General features: G+C 40.6%; 2 protein-coding genes across 3 annotated transcripts in view; one reads left to right on the plus strand and one right to left on the minus strand.

Annotated features, from left to right (window-relative positions):
* The window catches only part of metap1 (methionyl aminopeptidase 1), a 21,037-nt gene extending 12,259 nt beyond the window's left edge, over nt 1-8,778 (minus strand). Inside the window, exons 1-4 of one of the 2 annotated variants that reach the window (XM_061793759.1) lie at nt 8,572-8,778; nt 6,163-6,214; nt 5,185-5,294; nt 2,230-2,290 (exon numbers count right to left, since the gene is read on the minus strand). In XM_061793759.1, coding sequence (XP_061649743.1) covers nt 2,230-2,290; nt 5,185-5,294; nt 6,163-6,214; nt 8,572-8,688 — 340 coding nt within the window. In that variant the 5' untranslated portion in view covers nt 8,689-8,778. The remainder of the gene's footprint in view (nt 1-2,229; nt 2,291-5,184; nt 5,295-6,162; nt 6,215-8,571) is intronic. The other variant, XM_061793758.1, reaches the window with a different exon arrangement.
* On the plus strand, nt 8,730-26,158 carry eif4eb (eukaryotic translation initiation factor 4eb). Its single transcript, XM_061793762.1, has 7 exons — nt 8,730-8,856; nt 10,410-10,522; nt 17,148-17,243; nt 17,344-17,407; nt 18,848-18,961; nt 25,224-25,363; nt 25,458-26,158. The coding sequence occupies exons 1-7, from the start codon at nt 8,761-8,763 to the stop codon at nt 25,570-25,572; spliced, it is 738 nt and encodes a 245-aa protein (XP_061649746.1). The 5' UTR covers nt 8,730-8,760; the 3' UTR covers nt 25,573-26,158.

Genomic DNA, 26,158 nt, shown 5'->3' on the forward strand with positions numbered 1-26,158 from the left:
ACTTTGAATATAATTATATTGTGCAAAGGAGGCTTTTACAATGTGTAGCATCTGACGCGCACCGAGCCTCAGCCTTCACCGCGCGGAGCTTCAGCGAAGTCAACTCTCAGTCAACTTGGTGAGTTAAACAAGAAAATACGTCTATGCCAACATTGAGACAGCTAACAAGGTAAACGGTTGGTTGCACTTTTGCACTGATGGTTTTTAGCGTTAATTTTAGTTTTCTAACTAACGTAAGAGCCGATAACTGAAAAAAAATAATAAAAGCCTAACATTGAGCTAAAACCTTACCGTAGCAACTTTACATCACAATGAATTGGGATAAAATTCAATAACGTCTCACCGTATCACAAACACTAACCTTGTGCCTCATCTGTGAAAATCGGGAAAGAAATCAGTGTTTTATAGCATTTGGTTCCATCCATAAAAATAAATAAATATATAAATAGCTAGATAAATAAATAAATAGCCGGTGCCGTGTGAAGTTACTTTTTGTGTCAAAGTGCTGAGTTCCGGTGCGTACCCTTCAAAATAAAAGGCTTAAAACAGGAAGTCAAGTTAAAACTTGCACATAAAAACCATTTGTCGTGATGAAACATTCATTCATTCATCTTCTGTTCCGCTTATCCTCACTAGGGTCGAGGGCGTGCTGGAGCCTATCCCAGCTATCTTCGGGCGAGAGGCGGGGTACACCCTGAACTGGTCGCCAGCCAATCGCAGGGCACATCGAAACCAACAACCACTCGCAATCACATTCACACCTACGGGCAATTTAGAGTGTTCAATTAATGCATGTTTTTGGGATGTGGGAGGACACCGGCGTGCCTGGAGAAAACCCATGCAGGCACGGGGAGAACATGCAAACTCCACACAGGTGGGGCAGGGGATTGAACCCCAGTCCTCAGAACTGTGAGGCAGACGTGTTAACCAGTCGCCCACCGTGCCGCCCGTGATGAAACAGTCCCAAATAATTTAACAATGCTGTATTTAACTTTTAGCTGAAACATTAATTCATGAATATTAAGTCAATTGGGTTAGTTCCACACACATTGTCATTTAGTGATAGGTTTGATATTGATACTGGTTATAAAGAACCCCGAGTCAAATGTTAATTTTAGACTATGCTGCGGGCTGTTAAGAAAATGCATGTTCATAATTTGGACATCCTTTATTTAAAACATCCACATTTTTTTGATCCAGCCCCCTAAAAGAATTGGAATCAAGAATCGTTTGGAAACGGAATCGCTCAAATTCAAATAATGCCCAACCTTAGGACTCCCTGATATGGGCTGTTCGGTCCATGTACGACCGGTGTCCGAGTTTGGTCCGCATTGCCAGCAGTAAGTCGAATTTGTTTCCAGTGAGAATTGGAGTCAGCCAAGGCTTGGCTTTCTTATCGATTCTGTTAATTACCTTTATGGACAGAATTCTAGGCGCAACCATGGTGTTGAGGGGGTCCGGTTTGATGACATCCATATCATGTCGCTGCTTTTTGCAGATGCGGTGGTTCTGATGGCTTGAGTGAATCTTCACTCTTTTTGTAGCCAAATACTGAATCAGCACGACCACACCAAGTCTTGAGAATAATCTAGCAGCCAATGTTAGTAAATTTAACTTCAAATTTGCAGAGGTACATTGAGATATAAAACTGGAAATAAATAGCAATTCCAACAGACAGGAGTGAACTTTGCCGTGCTTAATCCGGACACGTTAACACAGAACGCCTAAATTCTACATGCATAGAGACAGAGCATAGACATACTGGATGTGGACATCCATAGAGAGAATCTTTTTTTATTTTTATTTTTTATGCATAGACATCTATGACATCTGAGCTGTGGACAATCAAAAGTGACATGTGGGAGTGAAGGGCGTTGGAAAGTCACGGCCCACCTCGGTCCTCCTATCGCTTGCATTCCAGAGGAATTTACTGCGCATGTCAAACTTTTAACGTGAGTCAATTGGGAAAGCAAAGATGCCAATCACTATCACCTCACAGGAACATTTTGGATATTTTGTCTGGAACACAGACAGCTAAAACCCATGCCACCAGAAAGACTCTGAACAACTAATATTTTCATACTTTTTTTTTTTTTTTTTTTTACATTTTCTTCCTTTGAATAGTCTTGAGTGACAAAATATTGAAAGCTTTTCTTTACACACCCCCGCCGCCCCTCCAAACTATTAAATTCCTATAAAAGACATTCTTCAGATGAGAAGCTTTGTTACCTCTAGGATGATCAGCATAGTCAGGTCTTTGGATTTCATTGGGTACAGGCCGTAAAGGTGTCTAAAGAGAAAAGGGGGCATAATATAAGTAATAATATAATTTCTTTTTTTTCTTTTTTTTTTAAATCACCTTATGTTATTATAATTTTTTAACACATTTTATTTCTGCACATACAAAACATAACACAATCTTCTGTTGAAATTTTTTTCCCCATATTTCTTTGGGCTCCCCTACTTTCTCCAGCACACTGAAGGCACTTAGACACCGAACTGAGTTCACAGACGGTGCCCACCGTGCGGACAATGGAACAGGCACAGATATGAATAGATAGATACGACACGCCCCTTTTGAGCTGCGTGCCTACGATGACGCTAAGCTATTAGGTTCAAAGTCGTCAACGCATTCCGTGTTTGTGGACAGCAAGAAAACCAAAAAGGATGGAGGTACATTGTGCTGCATATCGTTGAGGACATCGCTGCACATTTCTCTGGCTTTTTTGCTTTGTTTTCAAATGGTCTGTATTTATAGCACACGCTTTGGCATTGACAAAAAAGTAAACCTCATGAAAATCAATTGAGAAATTAGCAAGTTATAGTTTTATTTCAATGTCTATGCATTGCCTTTGACGGGAATGTTGACCTACCCAACATGGCCACCACATAGGCACATCGGTAAGCCTGGCTGCTACAGCATGCTGGCGTATCTAATCTTCAAATCTATGGACACAGGGACAAGCCTGCCCAAGTTTGGCATGCAAAGCGACCAAACAGGAAGTAGCCATGTTGTCGTTTCCCACTGCTTTGGATGTAAAGTAGACTGCAGTTTGACAAAATGTATTTGTCACCATTTCAACAAAAAGGTCTGGATTTACTTATGAGGAAGAGACGAGCAGCAGCTTAAAAAAAAATGTTTTTTTAAAGTGGTGTATGGGTTTATCCAATTCTAATCGCATGGCAGAGTCTGGGAGATTTTAGGCTCGTCCCTGAGGAACAACTCTATGAAGACCGCTTCGAGGTGTACTTTAGGCTGAGCAGGGAGCACTTTCTTTTTTAGCATGTCACGGTACCTCATCTGTCTTGTGTCCCAGAGCTTGGGACACAGGGACACTGCATTCATTACTGATTCCTCAATTTTCTCCTCCATACTGTTTTCACTGTCTGCCAAAATGTCTTGTATTTTCACTCTGAAATCACTCCGCCACCATCTCCAATCGGTTGCGCCGAGATGTTGTCACAATGCAGAGGCAGATGCCAACCCCGCTCGCCGCCAAATTCCGTGGCAGGGCATTGCGCCTTTGCACAGCAGCAGCACAGACGCAATGACTGGGTTGGTCAACGGCCTGCTGCCCTATGCTAAGTGGAGTGTGATAGGGCTTTTACACGGCAACAAAATGTAGGTATTTTACAAGTATACTTTATCCTAAATTGGCCTGCTCCCTCAAACAAACTGGGCAATACCATTCCTTTAGTAATCCAAGCGTACATAAATGTTTCCTTTGTCTTTTAAAATTATATAAAATAAATAACCTATTTAGTCAGTCACTGCTTCTTGCAGACAAACTTCATATTCACAGTAAAATATTTTGCAGATAAAACTCAAGTCATTGTCTTTGTGTACAAAGCGATGGTATGCTAATTACGTTAGACTACACATATCATGCATGGTCCAGTACTACCAATGGAAAGGTTAGTATAAAGTTGACTTTACACCGTTCTGATCGGCTTGATCGGTATCAGCCAATAAATAGCATTTTATACTGATCGGCTTTGTCATAATTCGCCGATCCAATCAATGACGTCATTGATCGGCTCCGTAAAAGACATTTACTCCGCGTCGCTGTCGTATACAGTATATTTGAATCCAAAAGCTTGCTTATTTTTAGCCTTGTCGCGTGTCTTTTGACGTCATGTACGATCACTGGGCTTTGTCAAATCAAACGCGACCGGATACACTCGTTACCAGGGCCACGACAAAAACAATGAATCATGCGTGTATTGTGTTGATCAAAAGAACAAAATGGGGAAAAACGTGTGGTGGTGGTGGTCACCGGTGCGCAGGAGAAGACATTCATTGAAGGATTGCTTGAGGTATGTTCGTGTACTTTTAAAACGATACGGAACACAAGCAGCCAAAAAAACTTTATGTTGCACATAAACATGCTGGTGTTCTGTTGAATCAAGTAATTTAATTACATTCATTTAATTACAGTAAGTTAGCACCCATTATTTCTGTCATGTTGTAATGTTGGTTTGACCTGAGAATATATGACCTGAATAGAGAATATTTTTTAAGATACTCAGTATACAAGTATAAACCGAAAATGAACAAGTCATTTAAATAGACATTGCATCATCGGTGATCGTTGTTTTTTTTTTTTTTAAACTCGATCGGTGATCGGCCCCAAAACTCCTGATCGTGTATAGCCTAGTGTAGATCCCTGTAAGTGTTTGATTTTACATTTTATATTTCTTTATATTCATGTATTTATGTATTTTAGCAATTGTATTTTTTATTGAAATATTTTAATTCATTGTAAGATGTTCGGTAAGTGTTCATTTAACTTTAACACCCGCCAACCCCAAACCCCCGTCCATCTGCCGGATACCCACCACCACAAATAGATTCCGGTCCTGTGGGAAACACTGACATTGGAGCATGCTTTGAATGCACAAACATAGGGATTGTTATAGTGCATAGCGTGAAGGTCCAAAGTTGGATGTTGACCCTAGTTTTTAAAATGTGCATTTGTTTTTTTTGGTGGGGGTGGGTGGGTGCGGGTGGGGGACGCACATTTTTGATTACAGTAGCAAAATAGTGCAAACCAAATTTGTATCTGTGGAAGAACACATTTAGAAAATGTAAAACCAGTGACAATGAGCCTGCACAGCTGTACTCGAGCCATCATATATTGGCCATACAGTAATAAAAATTTAATTCTTAATGAGACAACTCACCAATGGGTAGTAGGGGCGGAGTTTCCCCGTGTAGCGGTAGCCAGGCCATGGGTCTGTGTTGATGTCTTTCTCCACACAGTTCTTACATTCATTCTGGTTCTTGTCCTCCTCTGATGAAACAATACATGGTCTGTAAAGGACCTGGTAGCAGTGTCATTTCACAGTTGTCTTTGATAATCTTACATAATTAGTCTAACACACCAGACTAAGGTAACTGCACTATTAAACCACGGTCAGCTAATTTTGTAGTTTTTATTCCTTTGGGGGAAGCTTGTGGGATAGTGGAGCTAGACACACTGCATTATGCTGATTGGTCAACAGAGAACAGGAATGTAAATGGAAGACAAAACAATGCAACAAAAAAGTATGGGGATGACCAGAGGGGATTTATTTATTTACGTTGTACTTGTGAAAATATTATGTCAGCACATTGAACTGTTATGTTCTTAGTTTTCCCTTGGCAGATTTAGTTCATTGATTATATATTTCTATGTTATATGTATTTAGGATTGGGTGGTGAAGTGAATAAGTGGTTAGCACATCAGCCTCACAGTTCTGAGGTTGGTGGTTTCAATCTGGGATCCATCATGGTAAATGGACTGCACTTATATAGCGCTTTATCTACACCATCACAGTGCCCAAACCATGTTTGACTCACGATGCACACCCACAACCCTAGTGAGGATAAGCAGTATAGAAGATGAATGGATGGATTTTTAGGATTGATGATTTGTGTGTTATGTAGGTAAGGTGATGTACTTTTGTAGTTTAATACAAGAGACCAGCAAAAGTAGCAACACAAAGTTGTACTATGTCCTGCATATACACACACCCCTGTGTGCTAGCCAAATCAATGTTCCAACTGCAAGTGTAGCGAAATTAACTGTTCCACTTGCTGTAGCTTTACACTAATTACTGTGTAAATCACTGTGAGTAGTTTCTTAAAACAAACTACTGACACTGACCACTGGTACTTACTTGCTTTTTTGTGCAGCAACTTGTGAGATGCCCAGCTCCCTTTGAAACATTCCTGGAGACAAAAAAAAAAAGAGCAAAAAGTCCCAAAAGTGAGGTAAATGGGTCAATAGCATCTACCAGCAAATAGCTTCCTCATATCTGCTTTGGCACGCTCTCTTTAAAATAAAAAAAATAAAAAATGCTACGTTCCTATGCAGCGAATACCAAGCTTCCATTTAACTCTTCATTTACTTTCGTTCCACGGGAACCAAGACATAAAAACAGGGACAGCTGCCGCTAACTCGAGCTTGTCATGCCATCTTCTTTACGATAGCCACTTACCTAAATTACTTCGCAAAGATTACACTCTTGGGCGTAGTTTAGTTTGTGTAAGACTTTAAAACGCCGTTTTCATTCAAACACGCTGTCACATCTACTGTTTTCTGTCTTGATGTCGATAAAAAGCCATTTAAATGGACGGCTGACAGGGAGGGCCAAAAAAATAAATAAAATAAAAGACAGCATTGGCCTCGAGGGTCAAATACCATTTGCATTACATCCATCCATCCATCCATTTTCTGAGCCGCTTCTCCTCACTAGGGTCGCGGGCGTGCTGGAGCCTATCCCAGCTATCTTCGCGCAGGAGGCAGGGTTCACCCTAAACTGGTTGCCAGCCAATCACAGGGCACATACAAACCAACAACCACTCAAAAAAAAACCATGCAGGCACGGGGAGAACATGTAAACTCCACACAGACAGGGGCCGGGGATTGAACCCGGGTCCTCAGAACTGTGAGGCAGACGCTCTAACCAGTCGGTCACCGTGCCGCCCATTGTATTACGTGAGCTTGTTATTAGGGTGGTCTTTATTTTTTTTATCATTTAAAAGTTCAGGCTCGCAACTCAGGAATATGTTTGAATAAATTAAGAAACAATTGGGGCAAGATTTATCAATGTTGATAAATATTTTGAGGTTGCTCAAGACCTTTGATGTTTTTACACACGTATACTATGCATATTATTCAGAATTTGTTCCATATTATGTGATGCATTGTATTAACATGTATTATCGTTACATAATGTGTGCTCATGGCAGCAGTGGACCTTGGTTGAACATGCAGTCACAATGTATTATCAATTATTGGGGAGATGAATCAAGCCACTGTTGGAGCGGAAGGAGACGCCAGCTCAGAAAAAGGCCCAAAACACATACAAATCACCGTCAAAATTATCCAACAAGCGTATCTGACACAGTTTGTGACCAAAAGACCCTAAACTTTCACAAAACTTTCTCCAGGCTGACCCCGATATGTGGAACTCCTGAGATGCCTACAAGACTGCATGTTCAATCACACACAGCCTAAAGGTTGCCAATGATTTGGATGAAAGGGTGTCGCTCTCATCGAGGAGGATAACTCCTTGTTGACCAATAACATAATGCAAGTTTTCCAGGACCATCGGATCTGATTCCCTGATGCAAGAAAGAGCAGACTATAGCTGAAGATAGCTCAGATAGGCTCCAGCATGTCCGCAACCCTAGTAAGGATAAGCGGCACAGAAAATGGATGGATTTTATGCTATAGCACTATAGCTTTGAGTTCAACAATCACTCATAAAAGCATGACAAGTTTCAAGATCATTCAAACTGTTCAAGATGATGTATTGCCACATTCTGTCATACAAGCAAGACAGTTGTTTCTTTCTATGATGTAAATATACTTGGTATTATGCTGTTTGCCACACTACCACAGTGCCTTTGTTATTAAAAACTATATTAAATTTTATTTTCTGTCCGTTCGTTCTTAAATGTTCCCAGTTCTATATATAAAAAAACATTTCCTGAAAATCAAATTTCAAAGGACTTGAGCAACTAAGTATTGCAGGAACAATTCACAATTTTGCAGTGTGTTTTTAATGATATTCTAACACATTTAGGGGCTGACACTTGAGCATGTCCCCATTTTTTGAATGAGTGGGACCACGGAGGCACAGAGTAAGCTATCGCGCTTATTAACTTCGCTAGCAATGAATTTATATTAAGAAAGAAAAAGCAATGCAAATTAAAAGCGTTTTTTTTTTGGGTGCATGCTCCAAACTCACATATTTATGCACACAATTCAACATTTCAATCATAATAGTGAAATGACCCACTTTGGCCAAGCAGTCAGGAGTTAACTAGGTAGTTAGGCACCCCACTACCAAATGATACGGAATTAACCTCACTTACAACGGTCAGCAGAATTATGCACGCATCCGCAACTATCTTTATATCACGAGGGCATTCTCAAACTTTCCACAAATATGAGGTTTGAAAGCGAGCACATACACGTTGCTTGCTATGTAGCATGACAGCTACATAGCAGCCTCGTGACAATCCAAGGGCCCGTTGCTACGCTTTGCCAACTTGACGAAAGCACAGAGAAGCTTTACCTGGGAACAGAAATAGGAGCCTTGAATGCCAAGCTTGATACATGTGGGACACTGAAGTTTGGCTTCTTTGCTGCAGCTCTCCGTCTCGCACTCCCTTCGCTCCTCTGTGCTCGCCATGCCTTCGTCTGCCGGAGGGGTGGAGTCGTCCCTGGGCCGGGGAAGCAGCCAGCCGGATGCAGCGCACCGCGCATGTCCGCCCCGCGGCGGACGGTCACGCTGCTCCGTGTGCTCCAATCAACGGACACTTTCCGAACACAGATTTGGAAGATGGCGACTGCCGAACCGGTGAGCACTTTCTCGAAAAACTTCAAAACACTCGTAGTGGTACCGTTTTAACGTAAACCGTGCCATTTACACGTCTAAGCAGTTGTCACGAAATGTATACGGATTGCTGGCCTACTTACTTATGTTGTTTTCGGCTTCAAATTTGTGTGCTTTCCTACGACTAAGCGTTAACGTCAAAGCAGTATGGAGACCTCGCAACTTTTAAGCTGACGTTGAGGACTCGCTGTCCGCTTTGCCTAAAACAAGTCGGTCAGCGTGCCCTAAAACTAACTTTTCTGGGCTTAAAGCTCAAGAAAATACGCCGATGGCAAACGAAAATTCCACACTTGAATCACGCACTTGACTTCGGCGTGTCAAATACTTTACATTAAACCCACTTTGGTGCTCAGTTGTAGAAATAGTTACAAGGTCTTTGAGTCGACGATTTCTATTTCAGTGACTCACGTTGTATTTAAAAAAGGATAGAATTGTAGAATTGAATTTGACGTTATGGTTATAATACAACCGATACAGTATTTCATGTGTTGGCCATATTTAATTTTAACCGTATTTACTCAATTTAAATTCTAAATGTATTGATTTGGACATCATCTTGGTTTGTCCCTATCAGCTGCAGTTACATGTAATGTCATGTAGGCAGTGATCTACAGGTGCAACAATTAATCGATTCAACAGCAATCAACTGATTATCAAATCGATGGATAATGATTTTTGATAATCGACCAATCCTTTTGAGAAATTGTTCAACTTGAAATGGTCCAAATCCTCAGAATTTCACCCTCTCAACAGTAAAACTTTCTGTAGTCCGCCGTGAAAGCAGACTGATTATCTTTGTGTTTAATCAAAATTGGACATTTACAAACATCTCTTACTTCGGAAAACAATTTTCAACATTTTTGCCTATTTTGGGACATGACTGACCAAACTACTTATTTAATAAGTTTGTGCATTTTCTGCACTGCCAATTTGAAATAATGTCCTGTTTTTTAATACAATTATGAGATTAATTGAAAAAAAATAATTGACTGATTAATTGATTACTAAAATAATCATTAGTTGCAGCCCTACTGTTATCACATATGGGTTCAAGACTGAACAAAATTTAAAAAAAAATTAGTTTTGAGGTCTGCCCACCTTTTTTCCTCTCATGAATATGAATGGACAGCTGAGGATCAGATTGGTAGAGCCGGCCGTTCAGTGACCGAAGTGTCGACGGCTTGAGTCCCGGCTTTGAAAGTGTCCCTGGGCAAGACCCATAAAACCTAATTTGCTCCCAGCCAGTGCTTTGCACGACAGCAGCCACCCTTTCATTGGCGTATGAATGTGTGCGTGAATGGATGAATACGAGCCGCTGTATAGAGCCTTCGACACGCTAGGGGTGTACTGTAGATAAAGTAAGAGGTCTCCATTTACCATTCACCATACAGATATGTTGTAAAATATCATACTTGTCACAAATTATATCCTTAACCACACAATTAAAATCCCTAAGTTTATCAAGTGTCCCTAATAAACTGGCAAGTAAAGTTCCCTGTCCCTCCTTGTTGTTTTAGGAAACCAACCTAAGTCCATCCCTTCCAGGAGAGGATGGAGCTGAAGAGGCAGGAGAGACTGGGCAGGAAATTGTGAGCCCAGAAGCCTACATCAAACACCACCTACAGAACAGGCAAGGCTCTACAGCACAGTTGAAAACGTATCCATAACGACCAACATATTTTGAAGAAAAGGCAAAGTGTTGAAAACACACATAAACGCTGACATTTAAATTGCTCAGCATATTGCAGCACAGTGCTTGCCAACATTTATTGAGCCAAGTAGGCCTGTCACGATAACACATAAAAAAGATATATTTTCCCCAAAACTATCATGATAAATGATAGTTGTTTCCTTTTCTTTTAACATTTAATAAACGATTGGGAACTGAGGACACTAATTGTTGAAGCGTTGTAGGTGGAATTCTTTCCCATTCTTACTTGATGTACAGCTTCAGCTGTTCAACAGTCCGGGGTCTCCGTTGTTGTATTTTATGCTTCATAATGCGCCACACATTTTCAATGGGAGACAGGTCTGGACTACAGACAGGCCAGTCTAGTACCCGCACTCTTTTACTACGAAGCCACGCTGTTGTAACACATGCAGAATGTGGTTTGGCATTGTCTTACTGAAATAAGCAGGGGTGTCCATAAAAAAGACATTGCTTGGATGGCAGCATATGTTTCTCCAAAACCTGTATGTACCTTTCAGCATTAATGGTACCTTCACAGATGTGTAAGTTACCCATGCCATTGGCACTAACACAGCCACATACCATCACGGATGCTGGCTTTTGAACTTTGCGTCCATAACAGTCCGGATGGTTCTTTTCCTCTTTGGCCCAGAGGACACGACGTCCACAATTTCCAAAAACAATTTGAAATGTGGACTTGTCGGACCACAGAACACTTTTCCACTTTGCATCAGTCCATATTAGATGAGCTTGGGCCCAGAGAAGTCTGCGGCATTTCTGGGTGTTGTTGATAAATGGCTTTTGCTTTCAATAGTAGAGTTTCAAGTTGCACTTACAGATATAGCGCCAACATTGATGTCGGTTTTCGATGCAGTGACGCCTGATGGATCGAAGGTCACGGGCATTAAATGTTGGTTTTCGGCCTTGCCCCTTAGATGCAGGGATTTCTCCAGATTCTCTGAGCCTTTTGATGATATTATGGACCATAGATAATGAAATCCCTAAATTCCTTGCAATTGTACATTGAGGAACATAGTCCTTAAACTGTTCGACTATTTTCTCACGCACTTGTTCACAATGAGGCGAGCCTCGCCCCATCTTTGCTCTTTTTATACCCAATCATGGCACCCACCTGTTCCCAATTACCCTGTCCACCTGTGGGATGTTCCAAACAGGTGTTTGATGAGCATTCCTCAACTTTCTCAGTCTTTTTTGCCACCTGTCCCATCTTTTTTTGGAACGTGTTGCAGCCATAAAATTCTAAGTTAACGATAATTTGCTGAAAACAATAGTTTATCATTTTGAACATTAAATATCTTGTCTTTATAGTGTATTCAATTAAATATAGGTTGAACATGATTTGCAAATCATTGTATTCTGTTTTTATTTTTGTTTAACACAACGTCCCAGCTTCATTGGAATTGGGGTTGTACACTGTGATTCCATTTATTAAGGAAAAAAGGCTATTCAATGTTACCTGGCCCTGTGTGAAAAAGTAATTGCCCCCTAAACCTAAAAACCTGTTGGGCAATCCTCAGCAGCAACAACTGAAATCAAGTGTTTTCTATAACTGACAATTAGTCTTTCGCATCTGTGTAGATATTTTGGCCCACTCTTCCTTGCAGAATTGTTTGAATGTAGCAAAAATTTAACGTTTTAGAGCATGAACGGCCTTTTTAAGGTTTTGTCACTGCATTTCAATTGGATTCAAGTCCGGACTTTGACCAGTCCACTCCAAAACCTTCATTTTTTTTTTTTCATAAATTTTTTTTTTAAGCCATTTAGAAGTGGACTTGCTGGTGTGTTTTGGATTGTTATCCTGCTATAGAACCCAAGTACGCTTCAGCTTGAGGTCACAAACCAATGGCTGAACATTCTCCTTCAGGATTTTCTGCTAAGCAGCAGAATTCATGGTTCCATTAATCACGGCAAGTTGTTCAGGTGCTCCGGTCCTGAAGGACCAAAGCAGCCCAAGACCATCACATTAACACCACCATGTTTAACTGTTGGTATGTTATTCTTTTTCTGAAATGCTGTGCTACATTTACAGCAGATGTAGCGTGACACACACCTTCAAAAAAGCTCCACTTTCACCTAGTCAGTCAATATAATATTGTCCCAAAAGTCTTCTTTTTTTTTTTTTTCCAAAAGTAAGATGAGCCTTTGTTCTTTTTGGTCAGGAATGGTTTTCACCTTGGAACTCTGCCATGGATACCATTTTTGCCCAGTCTTTTCCTTATTGTTGTCATGAACACTAACCTTAACTGAGGCAAGGGGGGACTGCAGTTCTTTTCAAGTTGTCCTGAGTTCCTTTGTGGCCTCTTGGATGAGTTATTGCTATTCTCTTAGGGTAATCTTTGTCGGCCGGCCATCCTGGTAATGTTCACTGCTGTTCCATGTTTTCTCCATGTGAGGATAATGGCTGCCCCTATGGTTTGCTGGGATCTTAAAAGCTTTAGAAATGTCTTTTTTTTAACCCTTTCCAGACTGATCAATGTCAATTACTTTATTTCTCGACTGTTCTGGAATGTCTTTGGATTGTGTCGTTTTGTTGCACCTTATGTCCAACTTGATTTTGTCAGATGGGTTCAGTTTTAAGTGCTTTCTTGATTGAACAGGTCTGGAGGTAATCAGGCTTGTGTGTGATCAGGGAAAATTATTCAAAAATTGTGACGATCCACAATTAATTCATGATTTAACAGGGGGATACTTACTTTTTGACACAGGGCCAGGTAACTGAATAGTTTTATTTCCTTAATAAATGAAATCCCCATTTAAAAACAGCATTTTAAGTTCACTTGGGTTATATTTCTCTGATATTTACAATTGTTTGATGATCTCAAACATTAATGTGGGGAAACTATGCAAAAATATCAACATTTGAGAAGAGGGCCAATACTTTATCACAGCACTGTAAAATAGCGATTTTTTTTTTAGCATATTTAAATAGCAATAGAACATTATTTTTGGAGTGGTGGTGTGCTGATGTACTGTAGATACGAAACGGTATATGATAGCAACATAAAGTATCATAGCGATTTGAATGATGTGTTTGTTTCCTCAATTGAGGTGCAAATTTCCTGAAAAGTAGTGATTTTAGAGATGCGAGGATTCCGTCCGACAGTGACGATATGAAAAAATGTCACGGTCCACTACCCCCCAAAAAATGTATGAATACTGAAATTTGTTTTTATCTTGTCTCAATTTACTCACAAATGTACTTTGCAAAGCCATGACTTATTCTGTTTTATGAATAGCAGCACAGGTTTATTGTATGTTCTTCTGCCATCTAATGAAAGAGCATTTATTTGTTCTGCCTTTCAGTATACGTCGCTGGCATAGATAGACCATTGATCTATTTGTAACAATTCAATACTTGGACAAATTAAGTGAAAATTGATAATTTCCTATTGCACCCCTGCTGAGCTCTTACCGCACCGCACCCTGGCTTTGGAATTACTGTAGCAGATCTTCATCAATCATATAAATTCACAAGCTCACTCTGAAAGTAGTACAATTGGGTTCTTTGTGACAATCAATTGCCTCAAGCTCCTAAAAAAGTAATTGAGACATGTATGTGTGAAAGTGGACAAACCACTTTAACTCTGTCAATTGTGACATCTGCATCTGATATACAACATAGATAGAAGATATAAGCTTTTGTTTGAATCCACCTATTCTCTTGTTAAAAAATATTGGATTATTTCACTTGTGTCCTATTACACTTATTTTTCAAACAATAAATAGTGATAAATGTGTAAGCTAAGATTCCGATTTAGGTTTTCTCTGTAAAGATTAAATTTCTTGAGATGGTGTAATCAACAGGAAAATCACAGAGCTGTCTATGTATAGAAAAACAAACAATTATGAAGCTGAGAGAAAAGATATAAATTAAATAAACCATTACGCTTTTCGAAACATTGCAACAATTTGGAATGCCCTATAGAAGAAATACAATTGTTAAGTACTTAGTAACAAATGGGGATCGAAGGTCACAGGAATTCAATGTTGGTTTTCGGCCTTACATGCAGTGATACATAGATGATGAAATCCCGTTGAGGAACATTGTCCTTAAACTGTTCGACTATTTTCTAACACACTTGTTCACAAAGGGGTGAACCTTGCCCCATCTTTGCTTGTGAATGACTGAGCAATTGAGGGAAGCTCCTTTTCTACCCAATCATGGCACCCACCTGTTCCCATTTAGCCTGTTCACCTGTGGCGTGTTCCAAACAGGTGTTTGATGAGCATTCCTCAACTTTCTCAGTCTTTTTTGCCACCTGTCCCATCTTTTTTTGGAACGTGTTGCAGCCATAAAATTCTAAGTTAATGATTATTTGCTAAAAACAATAAAGTTTATCAGTTTGAACATTAAATATATTGTCTTTGTAGTGTATTTAATTAAATATAGGTTGAACATGATTTGCAAATCATTGTATTCTGTTTTTATTTATGTTTAACACAACGTCCCAACTTCATTGGAATTGGGGTTGTACACACAGCACCCCATATTGAAGGAAAAATACAGAATTGTTGAAATTTTTGCAGATTAAAAAAGAAAAACTGAAATACCACACAGTCATAAGTATTCAGACCCTTTGCTCAGGATTTAGTAGAAGCACCCGTTTGAGCTAATACAGTCATGAGTCTTTTGGGAATGATGCAACAAGTTTTTCACACCTGGATTTGTGGATCCTCTGCTATTCCTCATTGCAGATCCTCTCCAGTTCTGTCAGGTTGGACGGTGAACATTGGTGGACAGCCATTTTCAGGTCTCTCCAGAGATACTGAATTTGGTTTAAGTCAGGGCTCTGGCTGGGCCATTCAAGAACAGTCACGGAGTTGTTCTGAAGCCACTCCTTCGTTATTTTAGCTGCATGCTTAGGGTCATTGTCTTGTTGGAAGGGGAACCTTCGGCCCAGTCTGAGGTCCTGAGCACTCTGCAGAAGGTTTTCGTCAAGGATATCCCTGTACTTGGCCGGATTCATCTTTCCTTCAATTGCAACCAGTCGCCCTGTCCCTGTCCCTGCTGAAAAACACCCCCACAGCATGATGCTGCCACCACCATGCTTCACTGTTCTGACTGTATAGTACAGGTGATGCGCAGTGACTGGTTTTCTCCACACATCCCGCTTAGAATTAAGGCCAAAATGTTCTATCTTGGTCTCATCAGACCAGTGAATCTTATTTCTCACCCTCTTGGGAGTCCTTCAGGTGTTTTTTTAGCAAACTCTATGTGGGCTTTCATGTATCTTGCACTGAGGAGAGGCTTCCATCGGGCCACTCTGCCATAAACCCCTGACTGGTGGAGGGCTGCAGTGATGGTTGACTTTCTAGAACTTTCTCCCATCTCCCGACTGCATCTCTGGAGCTCAGCCACAGTGGTCTTTAGGTTCTTCTTTACCTCTCTCACAAAAGCTCATCTCCCCAGATTGCTCGGTTGGGCCAGACGGCCAGCTCTCGGAAGGGTTCTGGTCGTCCCAAAATATTCCATTAAAGGATTATGGAGGCCACTGTGCTCTTAGGAACCTTAAGTGCAGCAGAAGTCTTTTTGTAACCTTGGCCAGATCTGTGTCGTGCCAAAATTCTGTCTCTGAGCTCTTCAGGCAATTCCTTTGACCTCATGATTCTCATTTGCTCTGACATGCACTGCGAGCTGTAAGGTCTTACTTATATAGACAGGTGTGTGGCTTTCCTAATGAAGTCCGATCAGTATAATCAAACACAGCTGGACTCCAATGAAGGTTAAATATGAGTGTCACAGCAAAGGGTCTGAATACTTATGGCTGTGCGATATTTCAGTTTTTCTTGTTTAATCTGCAAACATTTCCACAATTCAGTTTTTTTTCTGTCAATATGGGGTGATGTGTGTACATGAATGCAATATAACAAAGAGTGAAAAATTTAAGGGGGTCGGAATACTTTCCATACCCACTGTATCCCATCATCTTAATCTCTTTTGGTGTTCTTGTTTTACCCACTGCATTGACTATCTCTTCCATATAGCTTTTCTTCTGGTTCTAATCAGATTCCTTTTCTGTAATGCAGTAATATGTGTTTGGCTGCCTCTCCTCGTAGCACTTGTAATTCAATCAATTCCAAATTCATTTTGCGCTTCTGCTGTTCTCACAGATTTTCCATGTAGAAAACCATCACACTACCTAAAGCGCAAACCGTCTTTCAAAATAGTGCGCCCCAATCTGAGTACAGTGCAGTACATCACTCGCAATATGCCCACCAACAGCGTGTGCAATTTGTTTGTGAACGTGTAATTTAACACCAACTTAAGGATCTTAGCAACCCATTGATAATATATTTAAAAAATACAAATATTAAAAAATCCTAATCAGCTCTGGCATAGTCTATCAAGGCCCACAATGTCAGAATTAATTGGACTACAAATCACAGCAGATAATTTACTGAACAGTACTGGCAGCATCCAATTGCATTCTAACTTCCTTTATGTTGAGCTCAGTGCCTTTCTTTGACTCTTATGCACCTCCTTTTCTAATCAGGCTCTTCCTTACATTTATGCAAATTAATTTTTCGATTTTCACCCCAACAGATGGTCGCTGTGGTTCTTCAAGAATGACAAGAGCAAAACATGGCAGGCGAACCTGCGACTCATCTCTAAATTTGACACAGTCGAAGATTTCTGGGCGTAAGTCGCATTAAATCTCTTAAGTAAAAGAGAGTAGATGAGCGCTACTGAACTTCTAATTAAAATAAGCTTCTTTTACGACTATGCCCTTTCTTCCCAGTCTGTACAACCATATCCAGTTGTCAAGCAATCTCATGTCAGGCTGTGATTACTCCCTTTTTAAGGTTTGTTTGATCGTTCATATACAGTACACATATCCTGCATGACGTCATACTATGAATGTTTGTAATGTGTTTAAGTTTACTTTTAAGTTAGATCACAGAAAACTTGAACCATAGAAATGATCAAATGTGTATCATGATCTTGATAATCTCTTCAGCCAAGTATAAGGTTTTACCTGTTGAGTGCTTAAATTATGATTTAAGACTGCAACTAGTGATTGTTCTAGTACTCAATTAGTCGGCTGAATTTATTTATTTATTCTTTTAATTAATTGAAGAATCTGATTTTTTTTAAATCATCCCTTCATTGAAAAAATGGTACATAATTTTAAAATTGGCAGTGCAGAAAAATGCACAAACAAGTTGGTGCATGACCATCCCAGAGCTCTTAAAGTAAAAAATTGTGATTTAAAAACAATTAAATGTTGATGTCCAATAACTTTATAGCTTTTTTAATAGGTTATGGACCAACAACACATAAACATAGGTGTGTATACAATATGTGCTAAAAATAGTGTTTTTTAATTTTTTCCCCCCCCCCCCATCGTTTGTCACCACATTGTCTGCCTCCTCAGTCTCATCTACCACATTGAGATTTTGTGTGCCCTTACCCTAACCACAAGCTCTCTTGTGAATCTAGTGACAAAATAATCACATTCTCACTCCTGGTCTTACATATAAAACATTAAATTGATGAAATATAAACATCTAGATCTTACATATAAAACATTAAATTGATCAAACCATACTTAAAAAAGTAACACTCAAAACTTAACTTTTATCTCATCATGCTCCTCATTTTCTGAATTTGAGGAGTCAAGTTCAGATAACTCTCCAATCAAACGTTCAAGGAAGTCTTTGACTTTATAGACTAAAAGAGCATTATGTACAAACTATATAAAAAATAAAGAGGTTAGGGTTATTGGTTTATCAGGATCCAATCATTAACCAGCTGTGCTGACATCATCTGAATTCAGCATATTCATTGGTTTTGAGAGCACTCTGGGTCCGCTGCAGAATCCGCTGCTCTGTGTGTGCAACACATCAACTGAGCGGGTGACTGATGTAATAATCGTGCGACACAACGAATCAATAATGAAATTCGTTGCCAACTCTTTTAATTATTGATTTCATTGATTTGTTGTTGCAACCTTAATTATGATTTTTGTTGTTGTTGTTTTTTTACATTTTCAAGGTTTTTACGAACCAGTAATTAATAGCTTAATGTTGAGTGTAAGTAAAGACATTGTAACTCTAGAAATGTTCTTTTTGCGTAAAAATCTTTAGACTGGATTAGTATTCAAACCCCCCTGAATCAGATGTATAACATGTTGAAAAGAGATGCTGCTTGTTATGCCACTCGTCAACTTTTTTGACAGTTTGTGTTGAAATTTGAGTTCAGTGTTAAACTATGAGTATAAATAATGTGAACTGTTGCTGTAGGATGGTATTGAGCCCATGTGGGAGGATGAGAGGAACAAGCGCGGAGGACGCTGGCTGATCACACTCAACAAGCAGCAGAGAAGATTAGACCTGGACCGATTCTGGTTAGAAACTGTAAGTTTGCGCTATGGATTATGGTTTGTTATATTATATTACATACAGTGCTGTACAAAATTCTTCTCTACTACAAGCATTGATGTTTTAATGACCTTTTCATAGCGGTCATTTTGAGATCAAACAGCAACTAATAGGATAGTTTGTCAGACTGCACATCTTTCACACAACTTAATTTCTTATTTGTTCTACTCGCTTTGAATGCATGGATTACTTGGGTTGTGCCCAACATCTGGTGAAATCTTCAGGTAAATACCACCATTGGAAGTGAGAAAAATGGTGACGTGTTAAATACTTATTTCAGCCGCTGTATACGAACCTTCATATGTCAGGGCTTTTCCTTATGAAGGCTCATGGATGTTGGCTGTCCTCCGACACATGAAGGCTTGTATGCAGTGTGTTTAGCCGGGGTTCAGCTGTCATACTCGGCGTCTTCGTTTATCATAAACACCATCTTTGGCAACCGATTCATTGCGGCCACTGCCGCCATTTATATTTACATGGCAGCTGGTCAGTGTGCGAAGTGCATTCAGGAACATTGCGTAAATGGGAGTGATTGTTCTTTTGTAACACAGTACATAATTGTTAAAAATTTAGTAATAGGGGGAAAAAAATAACAGAAGGATTTAGATAAAACCCTGTACGATCAGACTGTCATAAAATGGAATTTGTTTTGTAATACGAGAATAGATCGTATCAAATATTTTATTAATAGTCAGCCAGAGCTGCAAAGAATGTCAAGTTATCATATCCTTATACCATTGTACCTGTCATACTGTGTTGTGTGTTTTTGTTTTCACATTAAGGACAAAAGCCCCATTTTTGTTTTAATTCCTCATTGTAGCCCATCAGCAACATATTGAGAGAAGAAAAAAAAATAACTATGAACTAGTTCACTTTTGGAACGGTGAACTAGGTTAAAAATTTTAAATTATGAACTGAAGTAGTTATTTTTTTTATTATTATTATTATTATTTCTTTATCTAGTTCACGAAGAAAAATAACTTTCCCCACAATGACGTTACTTAAAAGTTTTGCTCAGTTTTGTCCATATGTGACATATGGCCAGAATACTACCATCTGATCTGTAAGTTGGTACACTTTGAGTCATGTAGGTGAAAAATGTGGCAAATGAGGTCAGAGAGGAATAACGGGAAAAATGGGTTATGTACCCAAACAGAAGAGAGTTTCGGAGGATACTCGAGTACTAAAATATTCAATAGTTGCAGCCCTACATTCAATTCCCCCATTATAATGTAGTATTTTTATTGTTTAATAAAAACTCTGCTTCAGGGCCCTATGCGATAAACCTGCAAGGAAATTGCTCCTCAAAATTTGAAAGTTACTCCTCAAATGAGGAAATGATTAGCAAAACCGCTCTTGAAAGAAAAAAAAATATTTTGAGTCTTGGATTAGTAAATGTTTAGCACATTAAGTTCAAATAAATAACATCAAAATGTAGTATCTTAAATGATCAAACACCTGCCGCTCAACAATAATTACACAAATATTACTTTCTGTAAAATAAATAAATATCCATCCATCCATTTTCTGAGCCGCCTCTCCTCACTAGGGTCGCGGGCATGCTGGATAAACCTACAGCACAACAATAATCATGGCCTAAATATTTTTTTGCCTGTAGAAATACAATTTCAGTTACGATTACAATAGGTCCCATGCAGCGGTTGCTGCTCGGACCCTAATAAATGAAATAAGATTTAATTACTTGCAGTAAGTTAAGTTAGTCTAAACAACCAACCAGCTGTTGTTTTTTTTGAACAGATGTATGCTGGTGTGAAAAAGTGTTTCCCCCCCCCCCTTCCTGATTTTCCACATTTGTCACACTTAAATGTTTTCCATCATAAAGCTAATTGAAATATTAGTCAAAGACAACACAAGTAAACACAAAATGCATCTTTTAAGTGAAGGTTTTTATTATTAAGAGAGAGAAAAGATCCTAACCTACATGGATGGCCCTGTGTGAGAAAGTGCTTGCTCATGCTGTTAAAACATAACAGTGGTTTATCATACCTGCATTTTATCTAGCCACAGCCAGGCCTGATACTGCCACATCTGCTGTCAATCAAGAAATCACTTCAGTAGGACCTGCCTGACAAAGTGAAGTAGACAAAAAGATCCTCAAAAGTTAGAGGACCTGCTGAGATCTAAAGAAATTCAGGAACAAATGAGAAAGAAAGTAATTGAGATCTGTCAGTAGGGAAAATGTTGTAAGCCTTTTCTAAAGCTTTGGGACTCCAGTGTAACACAATGAGAGCCATTATCCACAAATGGCGAAAACATAGAAAAGTGGTAAACCTTCCTAGGAGTGGCTGGCCGACCAAAATTACCCCAAGAGCACAGCAAAGACTCATCCAAGAGGTCACAAAAGACTCCACAACAACATTGAAAGAACTGCAGGCCTCACTTGCCTCGATCCCAAAGACTTTTGGAAAAATACTCTGTGGTCTGACGAGACAAAAGTTGAATTTTTTGGAAGGTGTGTGTCCCATTACATCGGGTGTAAAAGTAGCACAACATTTCAGACAAAAGAACACAATACCAACAGTAAATTATGGTGGGGGTAGTGTGATGGTCCAGAGCTGTTAGGTTATTAGGTTAAGCGAACAATCACTTTTTCACACAGGCCTATGTAGGTTTGGATTTTTTTTCTCCCTTAAGAATAAAAAAACATTTAAAAACTGCATTTTGTGTTTACTTGTTGTCTTTGACTAATATTTAAATTTCTTTGATGATGGGAAACATTTAACTTTTGTAAACACGCAAAATAAAAATAAGAAATCAGGAAGGGGACAAACACTTTTTTACACCGTTCTATACAATGGTGGAAGACTTTAATAGACACGATATCAGCTAAATTGTATTTTAGTGCAACAGTAAAAGCAGGGTTACTGTCACGGTTTGTAATCAAACGGTATTGGACTTGACCCAAAAGTAGACTGAGACGGAGGAGGCAGTTGGTAAGGGTTTTATTGCGGATCGCGCGAGGTCTAGAATTCCACGGCATGATGGTGGTCCGTACGAGCAGGGAGCGTGGTGGAGGTGGGAGCGTGAGCAGGTGAGGGAGCTTGGTGGCGTGGTTGAGGCAGGAGACACGGAGAACACAAGAGAAGTACATACGCAAGGAACCAAGTAATTTTTTTTCACAAGCAAGAGTTTGATCAAAAAGAGTCTGCCGATGTACCACGGAGGTGCGCGAATATTTTGGCGGTGGAACACGGGAACTGCCAGGCTCAAATGCAGGTAGTGATGAGTGCTGATTGAACCCAGGTGCGGAGGCGAGGAGGTGATCAGTGCTGGAGATGGAAGGGGGGGAGAAAAAGGAACAAAGTGCCGCCCACGCTCCGCAAAGGAGATTCAGGGTATTGGTGATAACAGTGCCTCCACCTCAACGGACACCCCGTGGTGTCCTTCCAGGCTTTCCAGCGTGGACCGCATAAAAATCCCTAATGAGGGAGTCATCCAAGATGAACTTGTGAGAGATCGAGGAACGTTGCGCCGGACCATAACCCTCCCAGTCCACAAGGAACTGAAACCCCCTTCCACGGGGCCACACATCCAGGATGCGTGATACAGTGAAGGCACGATGGTTGTCGATGACATGGGGTGTGGAGGGCGTACGGCTGGAGAGCTAAGAGCAATGGTGGAGACAGGCTTGAGCAGAGATACATGAAACGTGGGATGCATCCTGAGGGACTGGGTTAACTATAACTGTACAGAGGTGGGATTGATAACTTTGGTAACCGGGAAAGGTCCTATGAAGCGTGGCGTGAGCTTACGTGATTCTGTTTGGAGAGGGAGGTCACGGGAGGAGAGCCAAACCATCTGACCCACCTTGTATACAGGTGGAGGGGAGCGATGAAGATCAGCCAACAGCTTGTTTTTTTTTGGCCGAACGAGTGAGGGCTGCCCTGACGTCCTTCCAAATCGTTTGGATCCGCTGCAGGTGCTCCCTCAATGAAGGAACCGCAACCGGAAGCTCCGGCTCCTTAAACAGGGGGGGTTGTAAACCATAGCATGCCATGAAGGTAAACATACCTGTGGCATGCTCCCAGCTCCTTTCAGAACTCTTTCCAGACCTGGGAGGAGAACTGGGGACCTCGGTCCGAGACAATGTCTATGAGTATTCCGTGAAGTTAGAACACATGGATAATGAGAAGCTTAGCGGTGTCAAGAGCAGAAGGTAGCTTGGGAAGGGCCACGTAGTGGACACACTGAGAGAAACGATCTATGACAGTAAGAATGACAGTGTTACCTTCAGAGGGGGGAAGGCCGGTAACAAAGTCCAAAGCAATGTGGGACCAGGGGCGGGGGGCAAGGGGCGCAGCAGACCAGCTGGTGGATGATGCGAGGCATTTCCCTGGGCACAGACGGAGCAGGCTAGGACGAACTACCGGGTGTCTTTTGCCAGGCTGGTCCACCAGAATTGTTGTTTGAGGAATTGGAGGTGCTGCCTGCCGAGTCACTGGTGATATGAGACACCCGTCCAGGGCAGTAACTTTCATGGGGAACGGGAGGGGTTCGAGGTGTAGCCGGAGCTGATACGCCAAGCCCTCGTGAATAAAGTTATTGTCAGCTCCGGAGTCGATGGGGGGGGTGACAGGGGTATTGCAGTCGACTCCAAGGATGCAAGAAGAAACGGTCATGCGAGAGGGAGAGCTGGGGGAGAATTTGATCTGGCGCACTACTGCGCTCTCGCTTCGTGGGGAGCCCCGTCTTTTGGCTTCAGTTGGCAGGAGGCGATTTAAGCGGCCTGGCCTCCCACAATAAATGCAACGCCGTTGACAGATGCGGCGCTGACGCTCCAGAGGATCTCGACGGGTCTTGCCAAGTTGCATGGGCTCCTCCAGTCCAGTGAGGGGTGATGAGGAGGCGCCAGGGGTTGCCGGAGGGCTGTGCTCGCAGAAGGTGCTACACTGCGCGTTCTGACCCCTCCCTCTCTCTCTCTCTCTCTCTCTCTCTCTCTCTCTCTCTCTCTCTCGCTCTCTCTCTCGTAACTCTTTCACACAACCTTTTATCTAATTTAATAAAGAGATTCATTCCTCTAGTGAGGTGGGCTCATCCCTAGCTGTTAGTTCATCCTTGAGCTGCTCAGCAATCCCTTAATGAAAAGACCCTTTTCAAGCGGCTTCATCCCACCCACACTCACCAGCGAGAATCCTAAAATCAATAGAATATGAAGCTACGGAACTAGAGCCCTAAGTGAGGGCTAGGAGGCGCCGAGTGGCTTCCCTGCCCTTAACGGGGTGGTCAAAAACCTTGTTGAGTTCGAAGTTCAAATCAAAGGATGCTAACACCGGTGAGGAACTATGCCACAAAGCTGTAGCCCACCTAGTAGCTCTTCCGCGCAGGAAATTAATGACGAAAACTATTTTAGATTTATTGGTGGGACAACTCAGCGGCTGCAGGTTGAAGACTAGTGAGCAGTCCAATAAAAACTGGCCACAGGAACGTAGATCCCCATAGAACGGTTCGGGAGTGGGAACATGAGGTTCTTTGTAAGGGAGGGAATACGTTGGGATTTTTGATTTGGGAGGGAGCAAGCTTCTAAAAGCTTTTTTTCTCGAACCCATTGACAGAGCAAATGATGGTGGCCCACTAAAATACACCTATTGCATAATGGTGACGACAAACCGCATCATAGTAACCACGAGTTGTAGAAGTTGTCTGCAGACACAGGTGCATAAATGATCCTAACTACTCATTAAACCCATTACATTCACATTGTTTATACATTCACTGTAATAGTAAAGACATGCAATTGTTCTAACACTTTTACAAATTCATATATATTTCATATTTCTAAAATAACACCATTCATTTTCCTGTCTGCTACTGTGTTAATGCAAAATGAGGAGAACATCTTGGCACTTCAGATCACAAATCCTTGTGGTGTATTACAACAACATAAAACATACCAATGTAAAAATCGTCGACTAGGTGAATCCACGGGTGCCGAACTGCGAGTATGCGGGGGTCCACTATATATCCAGAAATGTTATTAACGTCTTAAGAAAAGATTACAAATCATGAAATTTTGTTTGGTACACATAACAATAGACATTTCAATATTGGTGCAGCGAAGTCAATTGCTTTATTTTGGATGTAGGCCGAAAACATTTGGGTTTGACATTAAAAGATGAATAGGAGACAATATATCAACAGTGCCACTTTCATAGTGTGGCCATCCCATCATAGTGTGGCCATCCCATTATGTAACTATTCCTTGACCTCACTTTTCCAGCTCCTGTGCTTAATTGGAGAGGCCTTTGACGACTACAGCGACGAAGTTTGTGGCGCTGTGGTCAACATCCGCACAAAGGGAGATAAAATTGGTATCTGGACATCAGACTATGAAAACCGTGATGCTATAACACACATAGGGTGAGGAACTTCCTCTGAATCAGCAGAAGTGTTCATATTTGTCTGTACAAATACCCGCTGTCATCCTTCTAATCTATTTTTTCCCTGTCAACAGGAGAGTTTACAAGGAGCGCTTGGGGCTCCCCTTGAAGATGACTATTGGCTACCAATCTCACTCTGACACAGCAACCAAAAGTGGATCCACCACCAAGAACAGATTTGTTGTTTGAGAAGCACCTTTTTCAACTTCTGGTCGTATCTGTTGTTGGTGTTTACTTCGCTGCAAAGACTGCGGAATGCAGTCCAAGACTACATGCCAAATGTTTCCATAGCCTGCCCAAGCTTTAGACCACATAAGTAATTGAATTTGTATCTTCCATAACACGAAACAAACACATGGACAACACTTGTAATTGGAATAGTTTAGCAAAAATAGCAACTGATATGAACACTAAATAAGAAATTGATTCCTATGTATGTCAGGTTATTGATGGCCATGTAAATGTATCCATTGAGTGGTATTACTAGAGGTTGCTATTTAGAGTCTTGATGAATAAGGAAAAAAAACTTTTTTTTTAATTGCAGTCAATCATTGAATGCAAAAATGTATATTTTTCTGCCATTTTCTTTTACAGCATGATAGTTTGCTGTAATTCTGTAAGAAATGAAACCCTTTAATTTATTCTAGCCTGCATATTAATTGGTAGGATGGTTTTATGCTTCTTTTTTGCCCTCCATGTAATCAATCTTCTTAGTCTAAATATTTCATGACTGATATTCTTTTGTGTTAATATAATTAAAACAGGAATTTTGCAA

This window comes from Phyllopteryx taeniolatus, chromosome 13 (assembly GCF_024500385.1).
Source record: "Phyllopteryx taeniolatus isolate TA_2022b chromosome 13, UOR_Ptae_1.2, whole genome shotgun sequence".
Classification (NCBI taxonomy): Eukaryota; Metazoa; Chordata; class Actinopteri; order Syngnathiformes; family Syngnathidae; genus Phyllopteryx; species Phyllopteryx taeniolatus.